This window comes from Haliotis rufescens, unplaced genomic scaffold (genome assembly GCF_023055435.1).
Source record: "Haliotis rufescens isolate VD_foot unplaced genomic scaffold, xgHalRufe1.0.p SCAF_12, whole genome shotgun sequence".
NCBI lineage: Eukaryota > Metazoa > Mollusca > Gastropoda > Lepetellida > Haliotidae > Haliotis > Haliotis rufescens.
In genome coordinates, this window is record NW_025963802.1 from 35426698 (window position 1) to 35449664 (window position 22967).

At 41.1% G+C, this 22967-nt stretch overlaps 2 protein-coding genes across 5 annotated transcripts in view; one reads left to right on the plus strand and one right to left on the minus strand.

The window, feature by feature from the left end:
* Positions 1 to 18318, minus strand: part of LOC124136612 (coiled-coil domain-containing protein 186-like) — a 37692-nt gene extending 19374 nt beyond the window's left edge. For 2 of the 4 annotated variants that reach the window (XM_046502591.2, XM_046502590.2), the window contains exons 1-7: positions 18174 to 18318; positions 13169 to 15359; positions 7120 to 7252; positions 5105 to 5233; positions 1333 to 1545; positions 1051 to 1170; positions 137 to 241 (exon numbers count right to left, since the gene is read on the minus strand). In XM_046502591.2, coding sequence (XP_046358547.2) covers positions 137 to 241; positions 1051 to 1170; positions 1333 to 1545; positions 5105 to 5233; positions 7120 to 7252; positions 13169 to 15330 — 2862 coding nt within the window. In that variant the 5' untranslated portion in view covers positions 15331 to 15359; positions 18174 to 18318. The remainder of the gene's footprint in view (positions 1 to 136; positions 242 to 1050; positions 1171 to 1332; positions 1546 to 5104; positions 5234 to 7119; positions 7253 to 13168; positions 15360 to 18173) is intronic. The other 2 variants (XM_048393573.1, XM_048393571.1) reach the window with 2 other exon arrangements.
* Positions 18319 to 18516: 198 nt separating this feature from the next.
* Positions 18517 to 22967, plus strand: part of LOC124136611 (tudor domain-containing 6-like) — a 49570-nt gene continuing 45119 nt past the window's right edge. Inside the window, exons 1-2 of the mRNA XM_046502587.2 lie at positions 18517 to 18640; positions 22719 to 22759. Of these exons, the coding sequence (XP_046358543.2) occupies positions 22722 to 22759 (38 nt within the window). The 5' untranslated portion in view covers positions 18517 to 18640; positions 22719 to 22721. The remainder of the gene's footprint in view (positions 18641 to 22718; positions 22760 to 22967) is intronic.

The window sequence follows — 22967 nt, forward strand, 5'->3', positions numbered from 1 at the left end:
AATATCACTGGCTGTTGCAAATAATCTATTCCAGGCTGACTGATCCCTAGGGTGGCTTTGTGAGCCATGTTCCAAAACCTTGTTTCCAGCAAAAGATTTAGTGTCAAGAGTTTTCTGAGTTGCAGCCATAGCTCACCTGGTACGTCTTGATCATGGCCTGACAGTCTCGTCGAATCTGCATCGTCTCCTCCTTCGCCTCCTTCAGTTTAAAGTTTGTCTTGTCCAGCGTGGCCTTTGTTTCCTGGAGGGGAGTAAGTGAGTGAGTTGAATTTATGACGATATTAACAATTTTCCAGGCGCAATGCTAATCCAGTGTCAGTGTCAGTGAGTATGGTTTTACGCCGCTTTTAGCAATATTCCAGAAATATCACGTCGGGGGAGACCAGAAATGGGCTTCACACATTGTACCCATGTCGGGAATCGAACCCGGGTCTTCAGCGTGATGAGCAAACGCTTTAACCACTAGTCTCCCCGACCGCCCCTTGATGCTAATCAATCCCCCAAATCATAGAAAAACAGGATAGAGTCTGTGTGCATAGCATCCAATTTCCTGAACACTGTCTGTACTGTTGGTGGTGTCTACTGGTTGATTCATGTCTATTGCATCTATATGTTAATTTGTTTTGTTTCTGCAAAATCCTCCAACAGTACAATAGAATCTTAAAGTGCAAACACAAGATTGAGCAAAGATAACTTTACTTGTTTTGCTTGTTTGTTTGTTAGTTGTTTAACGTTGCAATCAGCAATATTCCAGCTATATGACGGCGGTTTGTAAATAATCAAGTCTGGACCAGACAATCCAGTGATTGACATCATGAGCATCAATCCACACAATTAGGATACGATGACATGCATCAACGAAGTCAAAGAGCCTGGCCACCCGATCCCCTTAGTCGCCTCTTACGACAAGCATAGTCGCCTGTTACAGCAAGCATGGGTTGCTGAAGCCCTTTGTCCTACGGATCTTCATGGGTCTTATTGTCTCTAGTGTCATACAAGAGTATATGTACAAATACAACATTGTCTCCATAGGCTGGTGAAGCTGCTTACCTTGTGAGAATCCAGCTCTGCCCTCAGCTTGTTCTGTGCCCACTTGATTCTCACATCAGCAGATGACAACGCCTCCCTCATCTTCTCTATCTCCTTCAGTGCCTGCGTCAACTCCGATGACTGCAAACACATTAGGTGTTCAATGAATTAGATGTTGTTTTTTCATTGCAACGCCAAACCTTTGATAATGGTCCAAACATAACAAAACATTTAGTGAGTCGAGCAATATTCCCGCTGCATGCCAGGAATCAAGGACCAATGCTGTACCCAGGAGCTACCCACCTTGGCCTCCATGTCTGCCACTGCTCTGTGCTTCTCTATCTTGACAGCCTTCACCTTGCTGACCATTGACTCTCGGTCCTTCGCAGACTCTCTGATCTTTGTTTCCAGCTTCTCCACCATCTTCCGACATTCGATGTTCTTCTGTTCTGACTCTGCGTACTTTACAACCATGGCGTCCTTCTCCCGAACACATTCTTCATACATCTTTGTAACCTGAACAGATGGTGTCATATTCATAATAATAGGTACAACTATCCTGTCATTCTTCTTTGGGAGACAAATTTGTTTGACATCCCTTTTGGAACAATTGTTAATATGAAGGACACAATAGGATGTTCTCATGCTAAAATAATAACTTAGCTGTTCAATAATCTTTTGATCGACTTTATTCAAGGTTGGCAATTAATTTCTATTTTCACTAGTCTGCAAAATTGATCTGCTACAGTTGTAGTCCACAAGGAAATGTCACTGGTCCTGCTACAGAGTTATCTATCTAATGGTGAAAGTGGCAGTCTACAAGGAAATGTCACTAGTCCTGATACAAAGATGCCATCTACCTAATGGTGAAAGTGGTAGTCTACAAGGAGTGAGTGAGTCAGTGAGTGAGTATGGTTTTACGCCGCTTTTAGCAATATTCCAGCAATATCACTGCGGGGGGAGTCTACAAGCAAATGTCACTAGTCCTGCTACAGAGTTGCCATCTATCTAATTGTGAAAGTGGTAGTCTACAAGGAAATGTCACTAGTCCTGCTACAGAGTTGCCATCTATCTAATGGTGAAAGTGGTAGTCCACAAGGAAATGTCACTAGTCCTGCTACAGAGTTGCCATCTATCTAATGGTGAAAGTGGTAGTCCACAAGGAAATGTCACTAGTCTTGCTACAAAGATGCCATCTACCTAATGGTGAAAGTGGTAGTCTACAAGGAAATGTCACTAGTCCTGCTAGAGTTGCCATCTTCCTAATGGTGAAAGTGTTAGTCCTCAAGGAAATGTCACTAGTCCTGCTACAGAGTGGCCATCTACCTAATGGTGAAAGTGGCAGTCTACAAGGAAATGTCACTAGTCCTGCTACAGAGTGGCCATCTACCTAATGGTAAAAGTGGCAGTCTACAAGGAAATGTCACTAGTCCTGCTACAGAGTGGCCATCTACCTAATGGTAAAAGTGGTAGTCTACAAGGAAATCTCACTAGTCCTGCTACAGAGTGGCCATCTAGCTAATGGTAAAAGTGGTAGTCTACAAGGAAATGTCACTAGTCCTGCTACAGAGTGGCCATCTAGCTAATGGTAAAAGTGGTAGTCTACAAGGAAATGTCACTAGTCCTGCTACAGAGTTGCCATCTACCTAATGGAGAAAGTGTTAGTCCACAAGGAAATGTCACTAGTCCTGCTACAGAGTTGCCATCTACCTAATGGTGAAAGTGGTAGTCCACAAGGAAATGTCACTAGTCCTGCTACAGAGTTGCCATCTAGCTAATGGTGAAAGTGGTAGTCCACAAGGAAATGTCACTGGTCCTGCTACAGAGTTGCCATCTATCTAATGGTGAAAGTGGTAGTCCACAAGGAAATGTCACTAGTCTTGCTACAAAGATGCCATCTACCTAATGGTGAAAGTGGTAGTCTACAAGGAAATGTCACTAGTCCTGCTAGAGTTGCCATCTTCCTAATGGTGAAAGTGTTAGTCCTCAAGGAAATGTCACTAGTCCTGCTACAGAGTGGCCATCTACCTAATGGTGAAAGTGGCAGTCTACAAGGAAATGTCACTAGTCCTGCTACAGAGTGGCCATCTAGCTAATGGTAAAAGTGGTAGTCTACAAGGAAATGTCACTAGTCCTGCTACAGAGTGGCCATCTACCTAATGGTAAAAGTGGCAGTCTACAAGGAAATGTCACTAGTCCTGCTACAGAGTGGCCATCTACCTAATTGTAAAAGTGGTAGTCTACAAGGAAATCTCACTAGTCCTGCTACAGAGTGGCCATCTAGCTAATGGTAAAAGTGGTAGTCTACAAGGAAATGTCACTAGTCCTGCTACAGAGTTGCCATCTAGCTAATGGTAAAAGTGGTAGTCTACAAGGAAATGTCACTAGTCCTGCTACAGAGTGGCCATCTAGCTAATGGTAAAAGTGGTAGTCTACAAGGAAATGTCACTAGTCCTGCTACAGAGTTGCCATCTACCTAATGGAGAAAGTGTTAGTCCACAAGGAAATGTCACTAGTCCTGCTACAGAGTTGCCATCTACCTAATGGTGAAAGTGGTAGTCCACAAGGAAATGTCACTAGTCCTGCTACAGAGTTGCCATCTAGCTAATGGTGAAAGTGGTAGTCCACAAGGAAATGTCACTGGTCCTGCTACAGAGTTGCCATCTACCTAATGGTGGAAGTGGTAGTCTACAAGGAAATGTCACTAGTCCTGCTACAGAGTGGCCATCTACCTAATGGTGAAAGTGGTAGTCCACAAGGAAATGTCACTAGTCTTGCTACAAAGATGCCATCTACCTAATGGTGAAAGTGGTAGTCTACAAGGAAATGTCACTAGTCCTGCTACAGAGTGGCCATCTACCTAATGGTGAAAGTGGTAGTCCACAAGGAAATGTCACTAGTCCTGCTACAGAGTTGCCATCTAGCTAATGGTGAAAGTGGTAGTCCACAAGGAAATGTCACTAGTCTTGCTACAAAGATGCCATCTACCTAATGGTAAAAGTGGTAGTCTACAAGGAAATGTCACTAGTCCTGCTAGAGTTGCCATCTTCCTAATGGTAAAAGTGGTAGTCTACAAGGAAATGTCACTAGTCCTGCTACAGAACTGCCATCTACCTAATGGTAAAAGTGGTAGTCTACAAGGAAATGTCACTAGTCCTGCTACAGAGTTGCCATCTACCTAATGGTGAAAGTGTTAGTCCTCAAGGAAATGTCACTAGTCCTGCTACAGAGTTGCCATCTAGCTTATGGTAAAAGTGGCAGTCTACAAGAAAATGTCACTGGTCCTGCTACAGAGTGGCCATCTAGCTAATGGTAAAAGTGGTAGTCTACAAGGAAATGTCACTAGTCCTGCTACAGAGTTGCCATCTACCTAATGGTGAAAGTAGTAGTCTACAAGGAAATGTCACTAGTCCTGCTACAGAGTTGCCATCTATCTAATGGTGAAAGTGGTAGTCTACAAGGAAATGTCACTAGTCTTGCTACAAAGATGCCATGTACCTAATGGTAAAAGTGGTAGTCTACAAGGAAATGTCACTAGTCCTGCTACAGAGTTGCCATCTACCTAATGGTGAAAGTGTTAGTCCTCAAGGAAATGTCACTAGTCCTGCTACAGAGTTGCCATCTACCTTATGGTGAAAGTGGTAGTCCACAAGGAAATGTCACTAGTCCTGCTACAGAGTGGCCATCTACCTAATGGTGAAAGTGGTAGTCCACAAGGAAATGTCCCTCGTCCTGCTACAGAGTTGCCATCTATCTAATGGTGAAAGTGGTAGTCCTCTAGGAAATACTCCAGAACCATGTGTCATCAACCATTTGGACTACCAAATCAGGAGATTGTTTGAAGGCTACGAAAGAACGTTGTATACGTCTCACTCAGACACAGATATGACAGCAATTATGCATGCCATATCTGTACGATCTGATATGAGCGAGGTGACACAACACAACCATCCCATCCTGATGTTTGTCTGCTCTAACAATAAGCATGAGGCAATGGGAACCTTTTTGCCCTGTAATCAACATGGGGAATTATAAGGAATAACACCCAGATACATGTCCACAATGTCACACTGACCTGGTCAACCCTGACCTTGAGTTCATTCTGCAGTGTGGACACCGCCCTCTTGGCAGCATTATCGTGGGAGGACAGCTTGTCCTTGAGGCCTCGCATCTCATTCTGCTGCTGCGCTATAGTGTACTCCAGCTGAAACATGGGACAGGTGTACTTAATTCATTTCTGGTATACATGTGACATATAACTCAATGTCGTGTTATAAGCAATACATGTATTACATCCCTTTCATGTACTCATAATAATAAGCTAATGCTCCGTTAGAGGGAAATGGAGGGGCCCAGTATATCTTCTCTTCTTATAAACACAAGCTAACACAAGAAATGCTGAACTTGGACCTCTCCCCAGTATCTAGCCATCATTGAACATATGGCCCAATCACCCTTTGTCCAACACCCACTCCCCTTTACCTAGCCACTATTGAACATATGGCCCAACCTTCTGATGTCCAACAGGATGCAGACTAGGACCTCTCCCCTGTATCTAGCATTCATTGAACATAAGGCCAAATCATCTTATGTCTAACACCCTTTCCCTGTATCTAGCCATCACTCAACATATGGCCCAACCCCCTGATGTCACCTACCCTCTCCTTGTATCTAGCCATCACTCAACATATGGCCCAACCCCCTGTGGACCTCCCCTGTATCTAGCCATCACTCAACATATGGCCCAACCCCCTGATGTCACCTACCCTCTCCCTGTATCTAGCCATCACTCAACATATGGCCCCAACCCGTGATGTCTAACACCCTCTCCCTCTATCTAGCCATCACTCAACATATGGCCCAACCTTCTGATGTCCAACAGGATGCTGACTTGTGCAAGGAGATGCAACAACAATATCGTCTCTGTATGCCACATATTTTATATCTCTGTATCCTGTACAGGGGGAAATGCCAGCCCTCACTGACTTGGACTGATATACAGTGTTCAGTTCTTGGGTCATGACTCAGGAAAAAGACGAACATAGTGAAAACTCTGAACCAAGATGGTTCAACAGACATGATGGAGGCACAACGTTTTCACCCTATGTGAACTATTACCTTTGACAGGGTGTAAACTGAAACACTGTCTTATTTACAATAAACATGATAAATATAAGTAAATATTCAACCCAATTCAAACATTCACCCATACAGGGGTATTACTAATTAGGGATAAATATTATGAGTTTTCAGATTTGCAGAGGTCAACTGCAAAAATGTCATGAAATATACTCAATAACCAAGATGCAGCTAAAATCTGAAAACATAACTTCATGTTCTTCGACATTGTAGAGAATACAAAAGTTATCTGGCTTGCAGATTTTGGAAAACATATAATCAAACTGAATGGCACATTAAAGGTTTTATCAAATTTGGGAATGAGTAAAATACGGATAAAGAAAACTAATCAATCGCAGTGAAAAGTCAGGACAATTTACTTGATCTAATCTCATTTAACACATGTTTTTCAACCATTCAAACTGCATGAAACTCTACTATTCATTTCAGAATTGATGATTGATCAGATAATCGCTAAAATGCACATGTACAAATATTTACACATGATCATTCTAAACATATGGGTAACATAGCCCTTTATCATACCTCCGTGTCAGAATGATGAGATCTGATTGGTCCAAGTGATCTTGATAAAATACTATGTAACCTGCCTTGGAGGGTAATAAATATCTTATACCCCGCCACGACCAAGTCAGGCTGCACATGGATTTCCGAGAGGCAGAATAAATCCCTAATAACCCTCTTCAAAGCAAAAAGCCACACGCTTTCCACCCCCACCCCTGAGTCAATGGAAGTCACTTGACATAAGACAAGTTAACCTCAGCTTAATCGAACAGTTGTTTTCTATCAATTTTGAATTTGTGTTAATTCTTTTACATGTTGTCAAGATAATATGTTGTGGCAGGATCCTCAGGTTACATGGAGTTTTATGGGTCCCTTGTTAGTGATGTACCCCCCATGATCCTGCTACAACATATGGGTAATATAGCCCTGTATGCTGGGTAGACCCACCTCCTTTATCTGGGGCAGGTAGTAGTCGTCGGGGTTGCGAGTCTTCAAGGCCTGCACCTGTCTCAGGTAGGAGTCCCTTTCCTTTACCGTCGTCGCCAATGCCTCAACTTGCTGCTGCTTCTCTGAGTGTAGTCTACAACACAATAGCGTAACCATGGTAACAGTGTAACCTACAACACAATTGTGTTACCAAGGTAATAGTTTGATCTACAACATGACAGTGTACACATGGTGTAACCATGGTAACAATGTTAACAGTATGACCAGTATAATCTGTCAGACAGTGTAACCATGGTAACAGTGTAGTCTACAACATGACAGTGTAACCATGTTAACAATGTAAACATATCACCAGTGTAATCTATGAAACTATAACCATGGTAACATTGCAATATACAACATGACAATGTAACCATGGTAACAACGTAAACGGTATCACCAGTGTAATCTATGAGACTGTAACCACGGTTAACCTACAACACGACAGTAAACTGTAACACAACTTATCTACAAAAAAACGTGTAACCATGGTAACAGTGCAACCTGCGACAGCATTCTTCATTGCTCCCTTACACATGGCTCAGTCTGTGTGCAGTCTGTGTGCAGTCTGTGTGCAGTCTTGTCAGCTGCAAGTCAAATATACCCTCACACCCTATATATCTGTTACCATCAGGTACACTCCATATGTACATGACGAAGCTATTGATTCCAACAGTCTCTTTGCTTCTTTATTGCATGTACTTGGGTCAGTAAGATAGCATTTGTCACTTTGACAATATCTTCACTGAACTTAAAATTTGTCAAATACTTGTCAATCAGGTTAATCCACCCTTTTTTTGGTTGACATTTTTTTTATTCCTTTCAATGGTTAATCCATTTATCCATAAATTCTTATCCTTACTTAGTACTCAACTTCTAAATGCCTATCAAAGAAGTCACATGACTTTGTAAAGTGAAACCCAGATAACCCATGTTATTAACCGTACCCTTGTTTACACTGATTGATGTCATGTCTGCTATACTCCAGGTTTCTATTTCCCTTGAGCTTCTTGTCTTGACACGTATGATGGACAATCATTGAATCACCAGACATTTGATCATGCTTTATGTTAAACATTTCCGAACATGCTGCACTCGTATTCCCCAATGAAGTGACCTAAATTATGAAATGCATATGAACATATTATCTTTGCATGAACACATTCTCCCTATCCTGTTTGTGTTTATTTTACACATGTTTATCTTGCCTAAAAAGTTACATATGTTATTGTTAAGGAAACATCTGTTGCATTTGCAACCTCAATTAAATTGTGCCAAACATTCTTTTTTATCCTATCACCATGATCACTAAAGAGTGAGTGAAAATCAAATTAACACAAAAGATAGCAATATTCCAGCTATCTCACATCTGTGAGAGTCTGAGCTAGTCACCATGGTCACCCCAGTGGTTGACAGCATGACCAAGATTGAAACAAAGACAGACAGGTCTAAGAACCACCTGAGTGAGAAAATGTTGTTTTATGCCACAATATTTGAGCAACATTACCAAACTACAGACGTCTGTAAATAATGATGTTTTGGTGAGACAAAACATTAACCACTTTAAACCCAACACCCTAATGCAGTAGCATGAGTCCACACTTTAACCACCCCAACACCCTAACAGGGGTTGATTTAAGTTTAACAACAAATATGAATGAAGCCAGTAGGTCTTGCTCCTTCTAAAAGTTACTTGCCCTTCTCCAAACCAACTGGCCTACATCTAAATGGTGGAGGCCAAGAAGTGTCCGAACCTGAGATCACGTAGCCACCTAGCAGGGCCCTGAAAATTTTAGAACTCCTCACCCCTGAAATGCCTTTTCACGATAAAATCTTGGCTTCCATTTGCCTCAATCTGTAGTGATTTATGAGCAAATAAAGATGCTGTTCTACACAACATTACAAAATGGCATATATGATTGACACATATCTCTCCTTGAATTAACTATCTCACACGACATCATCCCCCATAAACATGAAAAATGTTTTCTCATTGAAATTACATTATTCACGAGTAGTGTCCAATTAAAACAAGCGTACATCGAGAATGGGTGAAATTTTGTCTTGGAAAGTCATTTAGATGTGATACACATAAGCATGACCATGCTACAGTTACAGGCATTATGACATAAATCTGTGCAACTCGCCAGTCTGAATACACATGGTGCCAGATATCCCGCTGGGCTATGGTAACATTTGTGTCAACATCAATATCTGCCACCCTCCATGTTGGTGTTTTTGCAGTATTTCATCACAACAATCAGTGTGTTTGCACTGCTCATTGATCAGACAGCCAAATCAATACTGTCAGGGCTCTTGATAAAACATAAAGGTTGAAGCACAACCGTTGAATTCATTTACCTATCATGCACCAACACGCATACCAGCTCACTTCTGTGGACTTGTGTAGTGACCGAATAAACAGGATACATTTCATTAGCAATGTTTGGAACACATAGAATGTTTTAAGAAGTCAGTCATGTTTCACAAATATTTTTCACAGAATTTTTTTTCTAATAGTGGAAAGCAGTAACCACCCTTTTTGATTCATAACTGTCGCAAGATAACTTCAACATTGTTTAATACATAAAACAGTGTTAAAGATTTAAAATGTTTCAAAGACAAAGAAAACTGGCAACAAGGAAAACTACAAGAAGCCATTGACGTCAGGAGACACCAGGAAACATATCTGCCTAGTGCTTGGGACATATTGCTTTGATCTGTGTTGATCTCTGCCGGTGCTTATTACCTAGCTGGCTTCAATTTGCTCTTTGCTATGTCCATTCTTTCACCTACCAGTGCTAATTACCCCATGCCTCCTGTTTGCCCAGTGTCCCATACCTATAACCATGATTACTTATCTATGATAACTTAAGTACTGGCTTCCATACCATAAGCCCCAATTACTGTAAAGCGTTGGCTTCCAATGTCTTTTGATAATCACCTATTAGTGCCAATCATCTGTTGGTTTCCCTTGTTAGATCCTACCCTTTGTTAGCTTATCAATTTTGATGTCCTTACATGTACATATATATGCTCTCTGCCTCATGGGAATCATAGACCTGATGGAAGAGTAAGTATATACCCCAAAACGTTGTGTACCTTATAATCAAGAAGTTGACATCCATCTATTCTCTTCCTTATGTTTCAGTATGTTAAAAAAAATGTCATGTTTTTTTATCGACATGATCAAAGTGTCCTTACTCAAAACGCCATTACTCAGTCTTCAGGTGTCAAAAGTTGCTTAAAGGGGCACTGATCTAACGGACTGGTTGTTGCCTTTGTTATTGTTTTTCCCCCGTGAGTACCCGGATGATACGCAACGCAACTGAGCGTGACCAGAGACTGGGGAACCGTCTGCAAGGACAGCTAAATAAACTTGGAGGCTGGAGGCAATATTTGTTTTACACATTTTTTAACACTGATTGGTTAACTGTGATCTTTAAAGATTTCGACAAAGGGCGCATGTTAATTCATTTCTTCAGCCTAAACGAACAGACAAAAAGAACATGGGAGCTCATCGGATGTCGTCATTTGGAAATACCCCAGATGGTTATAGTTTAATACTAAAAACAGTATCCATGCAGTGAAAGCATTTTCGGATTTCGGCTTGCGTCGATAATACGATTACTACTCCCTTGTTGTCATCCACGTTTTCTCGTATAACCCTACACTTGTGTATTTGTCGTCATTCACTTGATGCTTAGTTAATGAATTTATTACAGGTACAATTAGTGGTAGCACCACTTATATTACCTGACAAAGATTCCCATTTGGCATTTATTGTGTCTGGGGTAATTATTCAATCTATTTCCAGGTTTGAAGTGAGGTGAAATGTGTGTTATGTAATATGCACGTGGCAGCCTTGCAAGAGATGAGGTATCAGTTGATTTACTTTTTTTGTAAATCAACGGATCGTTCCTAGTCATCAAAGGATTAACAGAAAATACGTTGATTGATTAATCACTGTTATCTTGCACAGTGGATATGTCAAGAGTGAGTGTTTACATGTCTAGCTTTACTAAAACAAAGGGAATACACTCATATCATGGCGCGAAGTGCCGATGTAAAAACAACATACTTTGTTCAAAGGGTTAACTGATAATACGTTGATTGATTGATCATTGTTATCTATCACTTAATGGAATTTTTAGGAACCGTGGACGCTATGAAAATAGTTGTCACGTGGGCTTTCTCAGCCGACCATTGAGACTTGACACCTATGTAAAACACCTGAAACAATCCAAGCGATCAGTTGAGAAACGAACACGGGTTATAATATCCCGAAACGATATATATCTTTTAAGATATTTGATTGTTACTAAGACACGTGACATCGAATAAGTTTCTTTGTACAGCTGCAGACGAGTGGGATATTGTTCCTTTGTGTGGATATTCACGGATACATTCCTCGAACAAGGAAGCTGCCTAAAACTTATACACATAAATTTCGTAGGTTGTAATTATGATATCTGCATTTTGTTTTCCTTCATTTGAACCGATTCGTTCTTGTTTCGCTACGTCTTGGTTGGGAAATTCTTCAATGCGCGATAGACGTTGTTGTCACAGGTCTTTTCCTTTGTAAGCGTGTATATATTGCCGTCAATTTGTAAAATGTGATTCTCTCAGGCAATTTATAAAATGTGTAAATATTTCAGTCATTTTGACTAAAAAATCTGTCCAGATTGATCAAGACGATCAAAAGGGCCTACAAACATCACAACAGATTATTATGTAGGATTAAAAGCCAAACAACTTAGAAATGTACTTTTCAACGTTACATTTTCAGTCTCTTGGTGATGACATTAAACATCAAAATGTTTGGAATTCGTTGTCATAATAATAGAAATTTGTTACACATTTGACAGTAAAAAAATATACACACTATAAAAAAAGCATATGCTCAGGTGAAATATATACTTTGTGTTGCAAGTCAAAATAGTGTAAACGAAAATCGCAAAATTACCAAGCAAATGACTTATCAAAACTTCGTCACCATTACCGATGCTAATCACAAAGATACCTACATTTCCTTATTATCTCGAAAACTGTATTTCATTTTGTTGATCAATGTGACCATACGCTCTTATTACTACCCATAAAAGTGACTAATGCGCTTACGAATGGCGCAGCAGAGGTAGCGAACTAGTCTAGATTTCTGCTATACATCCGGGTATTCACTGGGAAAAAACAATAACAAAGGCAACAACCAGACCCGGGGAATTGGGTTAGATCAGTGCCCCTTTAAACATGTGACATGCAGGTTGTCAGTCAACAAGATTAAATCTGTGTCAAAAGTATATATCATGTACATTGCATCGGAGTCATGCCGTCTTAGTGTTCTGCAGTTCTGTGGAATGGGGGTCAAGGACTATTGTAAAAATTTTCGCCACCACTTAGAGTGAGTATTGTCTTACGCCACTTTTATCAATATTCCAGCAAAATCACAGGGGGTGGCAGACTGTAATGGACTTCACACATTGTAACCGGGAATTGAACCCGGGTCTTTGGCGTGATGAGCAAATGCTTTTACCATCAGGCTACCCCACTGCCCGCAATGTGATGAACCAAGTCACAGAACATGGCAATTGCCAACCATCCAATCCAATGGAGTCGCCTCTTAGTCTTATGACAAGCAGCAGAGGACTTGGAACTGGCTTGACCCGGGTCCTGTCAGCACATTCAGGGTGCCCAGCTATGATGTTATGCATTATTAAAATTATATGTATTTATTTCAAGGTGTTCAGGTATGGAGGCAAGGCATTATTTCAAGGAGATTATTTAGCATGTGTTTACATGGTTTAGGACAACAACAATCCCGCAGCTTCACTGGTTACCATGGTTTCAGATCGGTTCATTTTCTAGAACATTGACTGATTCTCATCCAAAATGTCTTAAGATTTGTTTTCCATATTTGGTAATGCGACTGACGAATGTCATATCAAAGTTGATGATCTAATGGAAATGCCACGTTGCCATTTGGCTCCAGCAAAATCACTGGGTTACGTACCTGCTAAGTTTTGTCTGACTGTCCTCCACTTGTTTCTGCATTCGCATCAGTTGCTCATAGATCGCCTTGACCTGAGGAGAGTCACACAATTCGGCCACACTGAATCCATTAGGAAGGGAATCACTGCCACTCAGCTGCTCACCTTCCATCCACGGTTCCATCGCAGAGTCTGTGGCCCTCTCTACAATAGGTTCTAGCTGGGACACATCGGTGTGTGAATGCAATGCTGCATCGAGTTCTGACAGGAGGTCATCCTCTACATCACCCGAGTCCACCCCTGATACACGAGACTGTTCCGGACTTGGGTGACCGAGATGTGATGGTAGAGAACCACCGGGACTAGCTTTAGCTTGAGATGGGGAATTTGACTGAACAGAACACAGAGGAGTAGATATGTCTTTTTGTGTCTCTTTCTGGTTTGCCGTAGATGAAACAGCAGAGACACTTTGCTGTTGTTTGCTATACTCAACGTCAGAATATTCTTCTGAGAGTTCCACACCTATCTCTGTACCACACTCCACATTGTCTGGGTTTCCATTAACTTGACCCGACTGAGCACCTACTCCTGTAACATCCGATGATGGCAAGTTTGAACTGTCAGGACATTTTGAAGGAGAGGGCAGTTTCAGCTCCACATTTGAACCACCTGAAACGTCTGACATAGAACGTCCTACAGCTCCTTCCAAAGATATGGGGGGCTCACATGATGGATGGTCTTCGTTTGAATTGTGCTCGGTTCCAGAGTCGAGTCCAAGTGCAAAGTTCCGATCACACTCAGGAGCTTGAGGATCTTCTACAAGCTGACTAGCATCTCCATCCTCTGGAGCAGCTGCTTGTATTGGACACTGATCTGCACGTTCTCGATCTGACCCTTCATTCACAACCTTAACACTGTTTTCTGCACTGTGTGAGCCACCATCACAGTTCATGGTCACAGCATCTTGTGATACCTCATCTTCCTCGGAATAATCATGGCCACTTGCAACAGAGAAATTGGACCCAGAAGAACACAACTGGTCTGCCTGAGAAAATGACGCATCTACAAAAATAGGTTTTTGGCCAGCCACACCACATTTTGCAGATGGATCTGCACCATTATGTTTTGGAGTGGTCTCCCTTGATCGACTACATTCAGGGGAGGTCACTCTTGCCTGTTCATGTTCAGGGGCAGCAACAGAACCAATCTGCACGGGGAAGACTCCCTCGGCCTCTTCCCCCTCGACATGCAGGGAGTGTTCATTATTTTCATGTCTTTCACTCTCTGAAGCATCACCTTCCACATCCATTGACTCTTTAACAATGTCATTATTTTCATTAGAATGCCTTTCACTCTCTGAAGCCTCTTCTTCTACATCCAACAACTCTTCGACAACGTCATTACTGCCATCAGCATGTCTCTCACTCTCTGAGGCATCTCCTTCAACACTGAGTGATTGGTCCTCCTCGACTATGTCATTACTTTCATTCGAATGTCTTTCACTTTCCGAAGCCTCTCCCTCTACATCCAACAAGTCTTCGACAATATCATCAAATCCATTTGTGTGTCGTTCACTCTCTGAAGCTTCCAGCTCTGCTCCCACACATTCATCTTCTGGTTGGTCAGTCACATCTGCCTGAGCTTCTGGTCGGTCAGTCACATCTGCCCGAGCTACCTCACCGTCATCTTCTGGTCGGTCAGTCACATCTGCCCGAGCTACCTCACCGTCATCTTCTGGTCGGTCAGTCACATCTGCCCGAGCTACCTCAACATCATCTTCTGGTTGGTCAGTCACATCTGCCCGAGCTCCCTCACCGTCATCTTCTGGTCGGTCAGTCACATCTGCCCGAGCAACCTGCCCATCATCTTCTGGTTGGTCAGTCACATCTGCCCGAGCAACCTGCCCATCATCTTCTGGTCGGTCAGTCACATCTGCCCGAGCAACCTGCCCATCATCTTCTGGTTGGTCAGTCACATCTGCCCGAGCAACCTGCCCATCATCTTCTGGTTGGTCAGTCACATCTGCCCGAGCTACCTCACCGTCATCTTCTGGTTGGTCGGCCACATCTGCCTGAAATACCTCCCTATCATCTTCCACTGCGCCGCCTATCACAGGAAGTTCAGCATCGGCTTCAGGTTCAGGGTTTTCCACAATATCTCCACTCTCCTGATGCCCCTCACTCATGCCGAATATGAGAACTCATCAAAAGTTTTCTAAAATGAAAACATTTCACAATTAGGATTCTTTGATTCAAATTGTCAACAATTATGAATCAATAGACATCATGCACATAACAGATCTACAAGGTCAATGAATGAAACATCTCACACAGCAATACTTCAACAAAATTCCAGCAAGACCAAGGGGCACTGGTGGCTCAGCCGTCTTAGGCGCCGCAATTCGCTGTGCAGAGTTGCGTCCCTTGGGCACGCCAGAAACCTATGAGTGAGGGTCGAATCCTGGTTCGCCCCAATTATGTTTCTAGGTTTGTCAGCACCATACCCGTGCTCATGGGTTTCACCAAAGAGGTAAACATCTAAGACCTGCATCACTTCGGGCTTTCCTCCCACATTAAGCTGACACGCCATGATATAACTGGAATACTGTTAAAGCGCCATACAACTCACTCACTCACTCACTCCAGCAAAATTATGGCTAGTTCTGGGCCAGGCAAGCCAGCAGATTAGGAAGCGAGCAACTATGTATTATAACACACAAACAGCCATGTAGCACTTTGCAACTACAAAACCCTCACAAATCAACAGGGGTTGATCTTGACCTACAAAACTAGGGGTCCAGGGGATCACCATTATTAATTTCAAGGGTCCTTTTAGGACATACTTCCATATTTGCCAAATGTTGCCATGGTAACTAGAATGAACGCAAAGTCCATATTGATTGACTTTGTATGTCCCATGCTGTATCAACTTACAATTCACATACTGAAATACATATTAATGAACTTCTCTCAAGAGATTGCCAGCATGTGCAGTGTTTAACAGGTAATCCATGCCTTCATTGCACAAATTACCTCGCTATGGCTTGTAACAGCTTGTGGTTTCACATGCAATGAAACCTGACCTTCACTTATAGGCTGACACCAGACATAATCTGACAAAATTTGACTTCACTGGCAGCACAAAACATGAAAAAACTATCAGCTCAAAATATGAATTTTACAATTATGATCCTATTTAAAAATAGAAAAAAGTCATATGTCACTTCACATGAATCCACAATTTAATAGTTTATATTTCATTCTAACAGTGAACAAGCGAATGTTGTTTAACGCCACAGTCAGCAATATTTGGTCTATATCACAGTAGCATGTAACCATGGTACATAATCAGGTCTGGGCCAGCCAAAGCAGTGAACACTTTAACTACTAAGCTATGCCATCCACCCCACTAATACTGCTGGTTTTTCTGTTATTTTGAGGGTGCCGGAGAAAATATTCACACGTAGTTATCACAATTAGGTGAGGTGAGGTGAAATGGGGTTTAACGTCGCGGCCAAGATTATTGCAATTTCATAGCTACAGGCAGGCATGTGTGTGTGGCTGCTGGTACTAGTCCAGACTAATACCGTTTTTTATGGTGCAAGCCCACTGAGATACCATGCCGCAGTTTAACATGAATACCCCACTCAGACAGCATACTGTTTTTGTTTGTTTGCTGTTTAACCCCGCACTCAGCAATATTCCAGCTACATGACGGCGGTCTGTAAATAATCGAGTCTGGACCAGACAATCCAGTGATTAATATGATGAGCATCGATCCACGTAATTGAGATCGATGACATGCATCAACCAAGTCAGTGAGCATGACCACCCAATCCTGTTAGTCGCCTCTTTCGACAAGCATAGTCGCCTTTTACGGCAAGCATGGGTTGCTGAAGACCTATTCTTACCCTGATCTTCACATGTCCAGAGTATACTGACTCTGAAGCGACCACTCCTTGTTTTAGCCCATATGATGCCAAGCGTCAGGTAGGGTAACAACAAGTATCATATTTTAACGTCTTTTGGTATGGCGCAGTCAGGGATTGAACCCCAAACTTCCGCTCTCCTGATGGATGCTCTACTACTATGCCACGGAGGTGGTCTTATCACAATTAGAATATATTGGCTCACTTTTACCAGTTTTACATAATTCCTAAGCCGCTATTTGTATGTCAGCTGCTACTGTTGCTATGAGGTGCAAATAGGAATTGAAACAATATATCCTCCAGGGTTCATGCATAATATGAACATTTTGAAATGATGTGTTAACATTGTATTTCATCCAAGCACCAGTTCTTACATGCACAAAAACTGATAACTTGTGGATACTTGTCGGCTTAGGATTATGACCTGTATCTAACAATTACTGTACATCCTATGGTAATTACAATTTACAGTTCTGCATAAATGATAGACAATGTTTCAATTCTACTCATGCCACTTACTACAGCATACAGATAAAAAAATATGCACCAGAAATGCCCATCCAAGAAAACCCAAAGACTAATGTCTAGTCTCTGAAGAAAATATTATTTTGCCAGAAACAAGCAATTATAATGGAGCCCCAATGAGATGGGAGATTTTTAACATGTGGAAAATATAGACTTGCTTCATTTATGACCATACCATTAGAGTAAGGGCTGAACGACAGGGAGAGTAGTGTGGTTCAGGGACTGTGAGACAGACTAGAAAACCTGGCCCGAAAAGCAACTAACTTGACTAATATTGTTTTACTGTAAATTGCTTATCAGTATCGGACAGCTTGCAGTCTAACAATAATGTAAAGCCAACATTGTATACAGAGCTAATGAGTGCAAATATCCTCTTCGGTTGTAATATTTAAAAAGTTTTGTCAATTCTTAGGAAGTAAACAAGCAAATGACACGGTCGCTGACAGCTCATTCAAGGGACCGAACTCGTGAAGACTATATTCGATTTATTGATAAACATTTTCATTTCATAATGTAAAAGGCGTTTTTTTCTCATTAAACCAAACAACAAAGATCAGGCAATGTTCACACTATACCTGTGTATTTGGAATCAACCTAGAAGTACAATAGGTAGTATTAGGACAAAAACTTGTCAGATTTCCTTGTGGAAACTCGACATCTTGAAACGGAAGCTGCCAACATATCCAAAATGGCGAAACGTCAAACAGATCACATGACTTCGCCGTGAAGAAAATATCTTTTTCTCATTATACATACTTTTAAAGTCTTAACCAAATAATTGCCCTAGAATCTCAATAAAAGACTCCAAACATCGTAACAACGTTTTCTGTTAAAACCTACTCCACCTGAACAAACCTGAAAAATCTATGCCATGCGGTCACGATTTCACTCACACCCAAAGGGAAATAACTGCTGTATCGTCGGGCATGTGGAAAAACGAAAATGGGGGAAAAGTTATGAAAATAATGTCAATCGAGAAAATAAGGAAACTAAGACAGTAAATGCCTTGTCGAGGTACCTGACAGGTAAAAGGCAAATAACGGTTAGTTTTATGGCATCGTTGCCATATCTTTATAATTTAGTTTTGAAGATAGTTTGAGTGAAAATATCTCCAGCACATTGAGACAGTCCTCGTCTGGGACATCTGCAAGATGGCGGGAGCCGAAGCACGAGGTTATTTAAATCCTGGAATAGGCTACCATGATTTCATGACAACTGTCGACAGTGATTTGAAACGTTCATAATAACATATGGCCAGACACTGAGTGGATATCGAATAATTGACTTCGATGTGTTTTGCATTTATCGAGTACATGAGCTTGGGCCGTGACGGGTAACTCTGGTACCCAGGATCTGGGTAACTAGATCTACAGTACTACGCGGACCTGTGGTTAGTTACGTGATACACTGAAACGCACTGTAAACGCACCAGAGTAAAAAGTGACATTGACACTTAAATCAAATTTTATATGGTGTTGGCTGTGCACTACAATCACACTCAGATAACTTAGTTCCACATTAGTAATGACAAGTGTCATTGGAAAGGATACAGAGTTTTAATGTAGAGGAAATAGAACACACAAGGGGTCCAAAGACACAGTCAGTACTGGTTGCAATGCATGCCACACAATGCCTTCTCATGGACAGTATCAGTCGGGATAACAGTTTGTGGTCTTACTCCACTCGCGTTGCAGGACAAGTGCGAGCTCCTACGCCACTCAGACATATTGACATTTAATAGACTATTCCCAGTTTTGAGTTCTTTTGCAATTCAAGGTCCAGTGTTCGATCCCCGGCCACGTCATACCAAAAGACATTTAAAGATGGTACTTGTTGTTACCCTGTCTAGCACGCAGCATTAAGGGGCTAAAACAAGTAGCCTGCAACCTCGGGATATCACGGTACTTGTCATGTATGCTGAACGGAACAAAATGCACTCACTAACCTTTATGATTATTTGTGTTCTCTATATCAGATGTCATTTATTTGATCTAACAATGCATATTTTACTGATAAAAGTTCATTATTTACATTAGTAGCTCCGAGTAAAAGGCGGCCTCGCGCTCAGTTTGACAAGGGAGAGAACTCCATCGTATCGCGGTACAGAGAAAAGTTGTGTATGGAGGTCCGAATTGGACAAAAAGAGGACATAATTCTACCAACCACTTGGTATGATCATGCCAGACATCAGTGATTTGTCCAGACAAGTGCAAAGACAGCACAAGTAAAATTCTAAATGTGTTATCAGCAATAGGTATTCAATGCATTTTTACCGAAAAGTAAGAGAAAAATATTTTTATAAGTCAACAACAAAATATCAGAAATGATATTTTAAGATTGTTTAAAAAAAATTGGATGTCAATAATTCGTCACAAAATGGAAAAATGTTAAAAGTCAACAATAAATATATAAAAAGCACTCCTAGTATGCCCAAAGTATGTATTTATCTTTTGGTTACTAGTGAAGGACGTATTTCTAAGTTTGGCATTATGGCCCTTATCATCTCCCAATAGATTCTGGGCACAGAGCGGGAAAAAATGTGCGGACTACCTAACTTCCGTTACCTCATTAGTCGCCATGAATATGCAGATGAACTAGTTAGGTCGATAGAGAAAGTTTACTTGGGGAACTGCGGGTTATATCGTTGGCCATTGATAGATGGGGGTAAGGCAATATTACAACAGATGCCAGAAATATGTATCAACGGATTAATAACTCCTTACTTACAGCAGACGGAACATTCCGAGGAAATTGAAATTGTTTACGAAGTGAGCACTTCCTGGTTACTGATTTGCATTAATAGACAGCCGCTAAGAGGCGTGTCCCGCGTGAACCACCGGAAATCACAAATGCCGCGATACGATGAATGCCAATTAAACCCGTTAAACCCAATTTCACTTCACCTCACCTTACACTCAGTGGAACATTGGGTGCATACATGTAGATTGGTATTTCTTGTGTAATTATTGGAGTTACTTACTGTCTCAAAAATATTTAACATCACTTGGAAAGCTGCTTCGCGATTATTGAATGTAAACATGGTAAACATCCGAATTTTGTTGCCTTATGTGTGTCATTGTTTACTATCAGCGGACCCATGAAAATCCAGGTTAGAATAGATCTTCAGCAACCCATGCATGCTGTGGGAGGCGACTTTGCTTGTTGTAAAAGGCAATTAACTGGATCGGGTTGTCAGGCAGGCTGACTTGGTTGATGAATGTCATCGTAACCCAATTGAGTAGATCGATGCTCATTATGTCAATCACTGGATTGCATAGCTCCAGATAAGCTGTGTATCTGCGTAAAATACGCATCAGAAATGCAGAAATACGCAGTGAAATAAAATTCAAGTGTATCAAATATGCAACGAACATTACAGATACGCTGCAGAAATAAAACTTGTGTGTATCATCAAAATATTGTGAAGTAACCCTGCGTATTTGATTAGCAAATCAGCAACTTATTTTGAAATTATATACGGACATTCCGTCAACCTTGCCAAACTCCACGATGACAGTTACATCATGACCATTTACCTTCACACTTTCTTGTGGAAGTATCGCAGTATTTTTGAGTCCTATAAAGCTCATGAACCCACACGACACCAGTTTGCAGGTACTAGATGAATAGTGTTTTTAAATATTTAGCTTAAATACCCACATGTGTAAAAACTAGTGGGTAACAGAAATTTGAATACCCAGATAGAATTACTGATACCCAATGATTTTAAAATGCATGGGTAAAATACCCACAACACCAAAAGCTTATCTGGAGCTCTGGAATTGTCTAGTCCAAACTCGATTATTTAATTACAAAGTTATTAAGCTGGAATATTGTTGAGTGCGGCGTTAAACAACAAACAAACAAGCAAATACTGTCAACACCTTTCATTGGCTGAAAGTCACAAGTGGTCCAGTCAGAATCGAACTTACATTTTTTTTCAAATATAGCAGTCAGTTCTGATAATGCCAAACATGTTTCTGCTTCAAATGACGTTGGTATCGCTGAATCGCCGACCACAAATTGTTTGGGATACACAGAATGTTTCCCATGGTGCACCTGACAGTAACCATGCTGAAGGAAGGTCGAAATTTTCGATGATCCTGGCTTCGCGACTGCACGTAATTGTCAGCATAATGATTAAAAAGACATACTTCATGTCAGCTTTGTTTAAATCATGGGGAGTCTTAATTCAGCGTGACAAAGCTATATTCAAATTTTAGGACAATTCCATTGATGCTAAATATAGGACATTGGATGTTGTTGCTGCAATACGTAATATCTGAGAAAGATGCCATGCGAAACATTCATGTGTCAGTTATGTAACTTGTGACTGTCACATTTCAACTCAAATGTTTCCTTCAGATGAGCTGCATATTTGCGTAAAATACCCACCAAAACTATTCAAAACTCAATAACTTTCAATTAACTTGCGTACAGAAACGCATGCATTAAATGGAAAACTCAATTGTTTGAAAACAGCACACGTAAACACCCAATAAATCTTTTTCAGCATGCGTACAACGGAGCTAATTTCCGAAACACAATTACGAGCTAATTAACTTTCTGTGTCAAGCCTATATTTAGAACCTTCATATAACATCTAAAACAATATTTCATTTTTTTGGCTTACACATTTTGGGAAAAACCCAATAGAGTGATGAATAGATGAGGGGAAAAAATATTGGTTACCCAATGAAAAATGTAATAACCCAATTAAAATAGAAACCTTCGAGTAAAAACTCAATTGCTCAAAAAGTTATCTGGAGCTCAGCTTATGAGTTTGTAAATATGTTCATTGCATCTCGGATTAATGAACAATAAAGTCACTTTATTCACAACCAGTTCTTATGAGACTTACCCCTCACCCAAAGAGATGTATAAATTCCAAGTGACTTGTGATTGGACAGAAGCTGTATGTCGTATGTGACAACTGACACATACTCCTCAGAAGAAGATAAAGGACCACCCTATGCTTTCTTATTACCATAGTCAATATGTCATGCCATGATTTCATTTGAGCATGTTGAGTAGTATGTTTCAAAAAATGAAATTGTGAAGTGAACATTTGTCCCATTGTGTTAAGCATGCTTAATACCAGTATATATTTGTCATTGCAGAAGATGATGGCTTACGGGCAAAGGGAGAGGATTTTCATGGGGTAAGGAGAATTGTTTTATGCCATAGTTGGCAGCTGCAGCATATATCTTGGCGGCCTGCAGCTAATGATTCCTGTCGAAACAAACCATTTTGTGTCTGATTTCTGCACTAACTTGCCCCTTGTGGGGATTACAGGCTAAATGTGCGCCCAGCAACCTAGGCTTGTCTTGCAAGGTGACATGTGAGGTAGTCAGACTCGGTGATTTGCT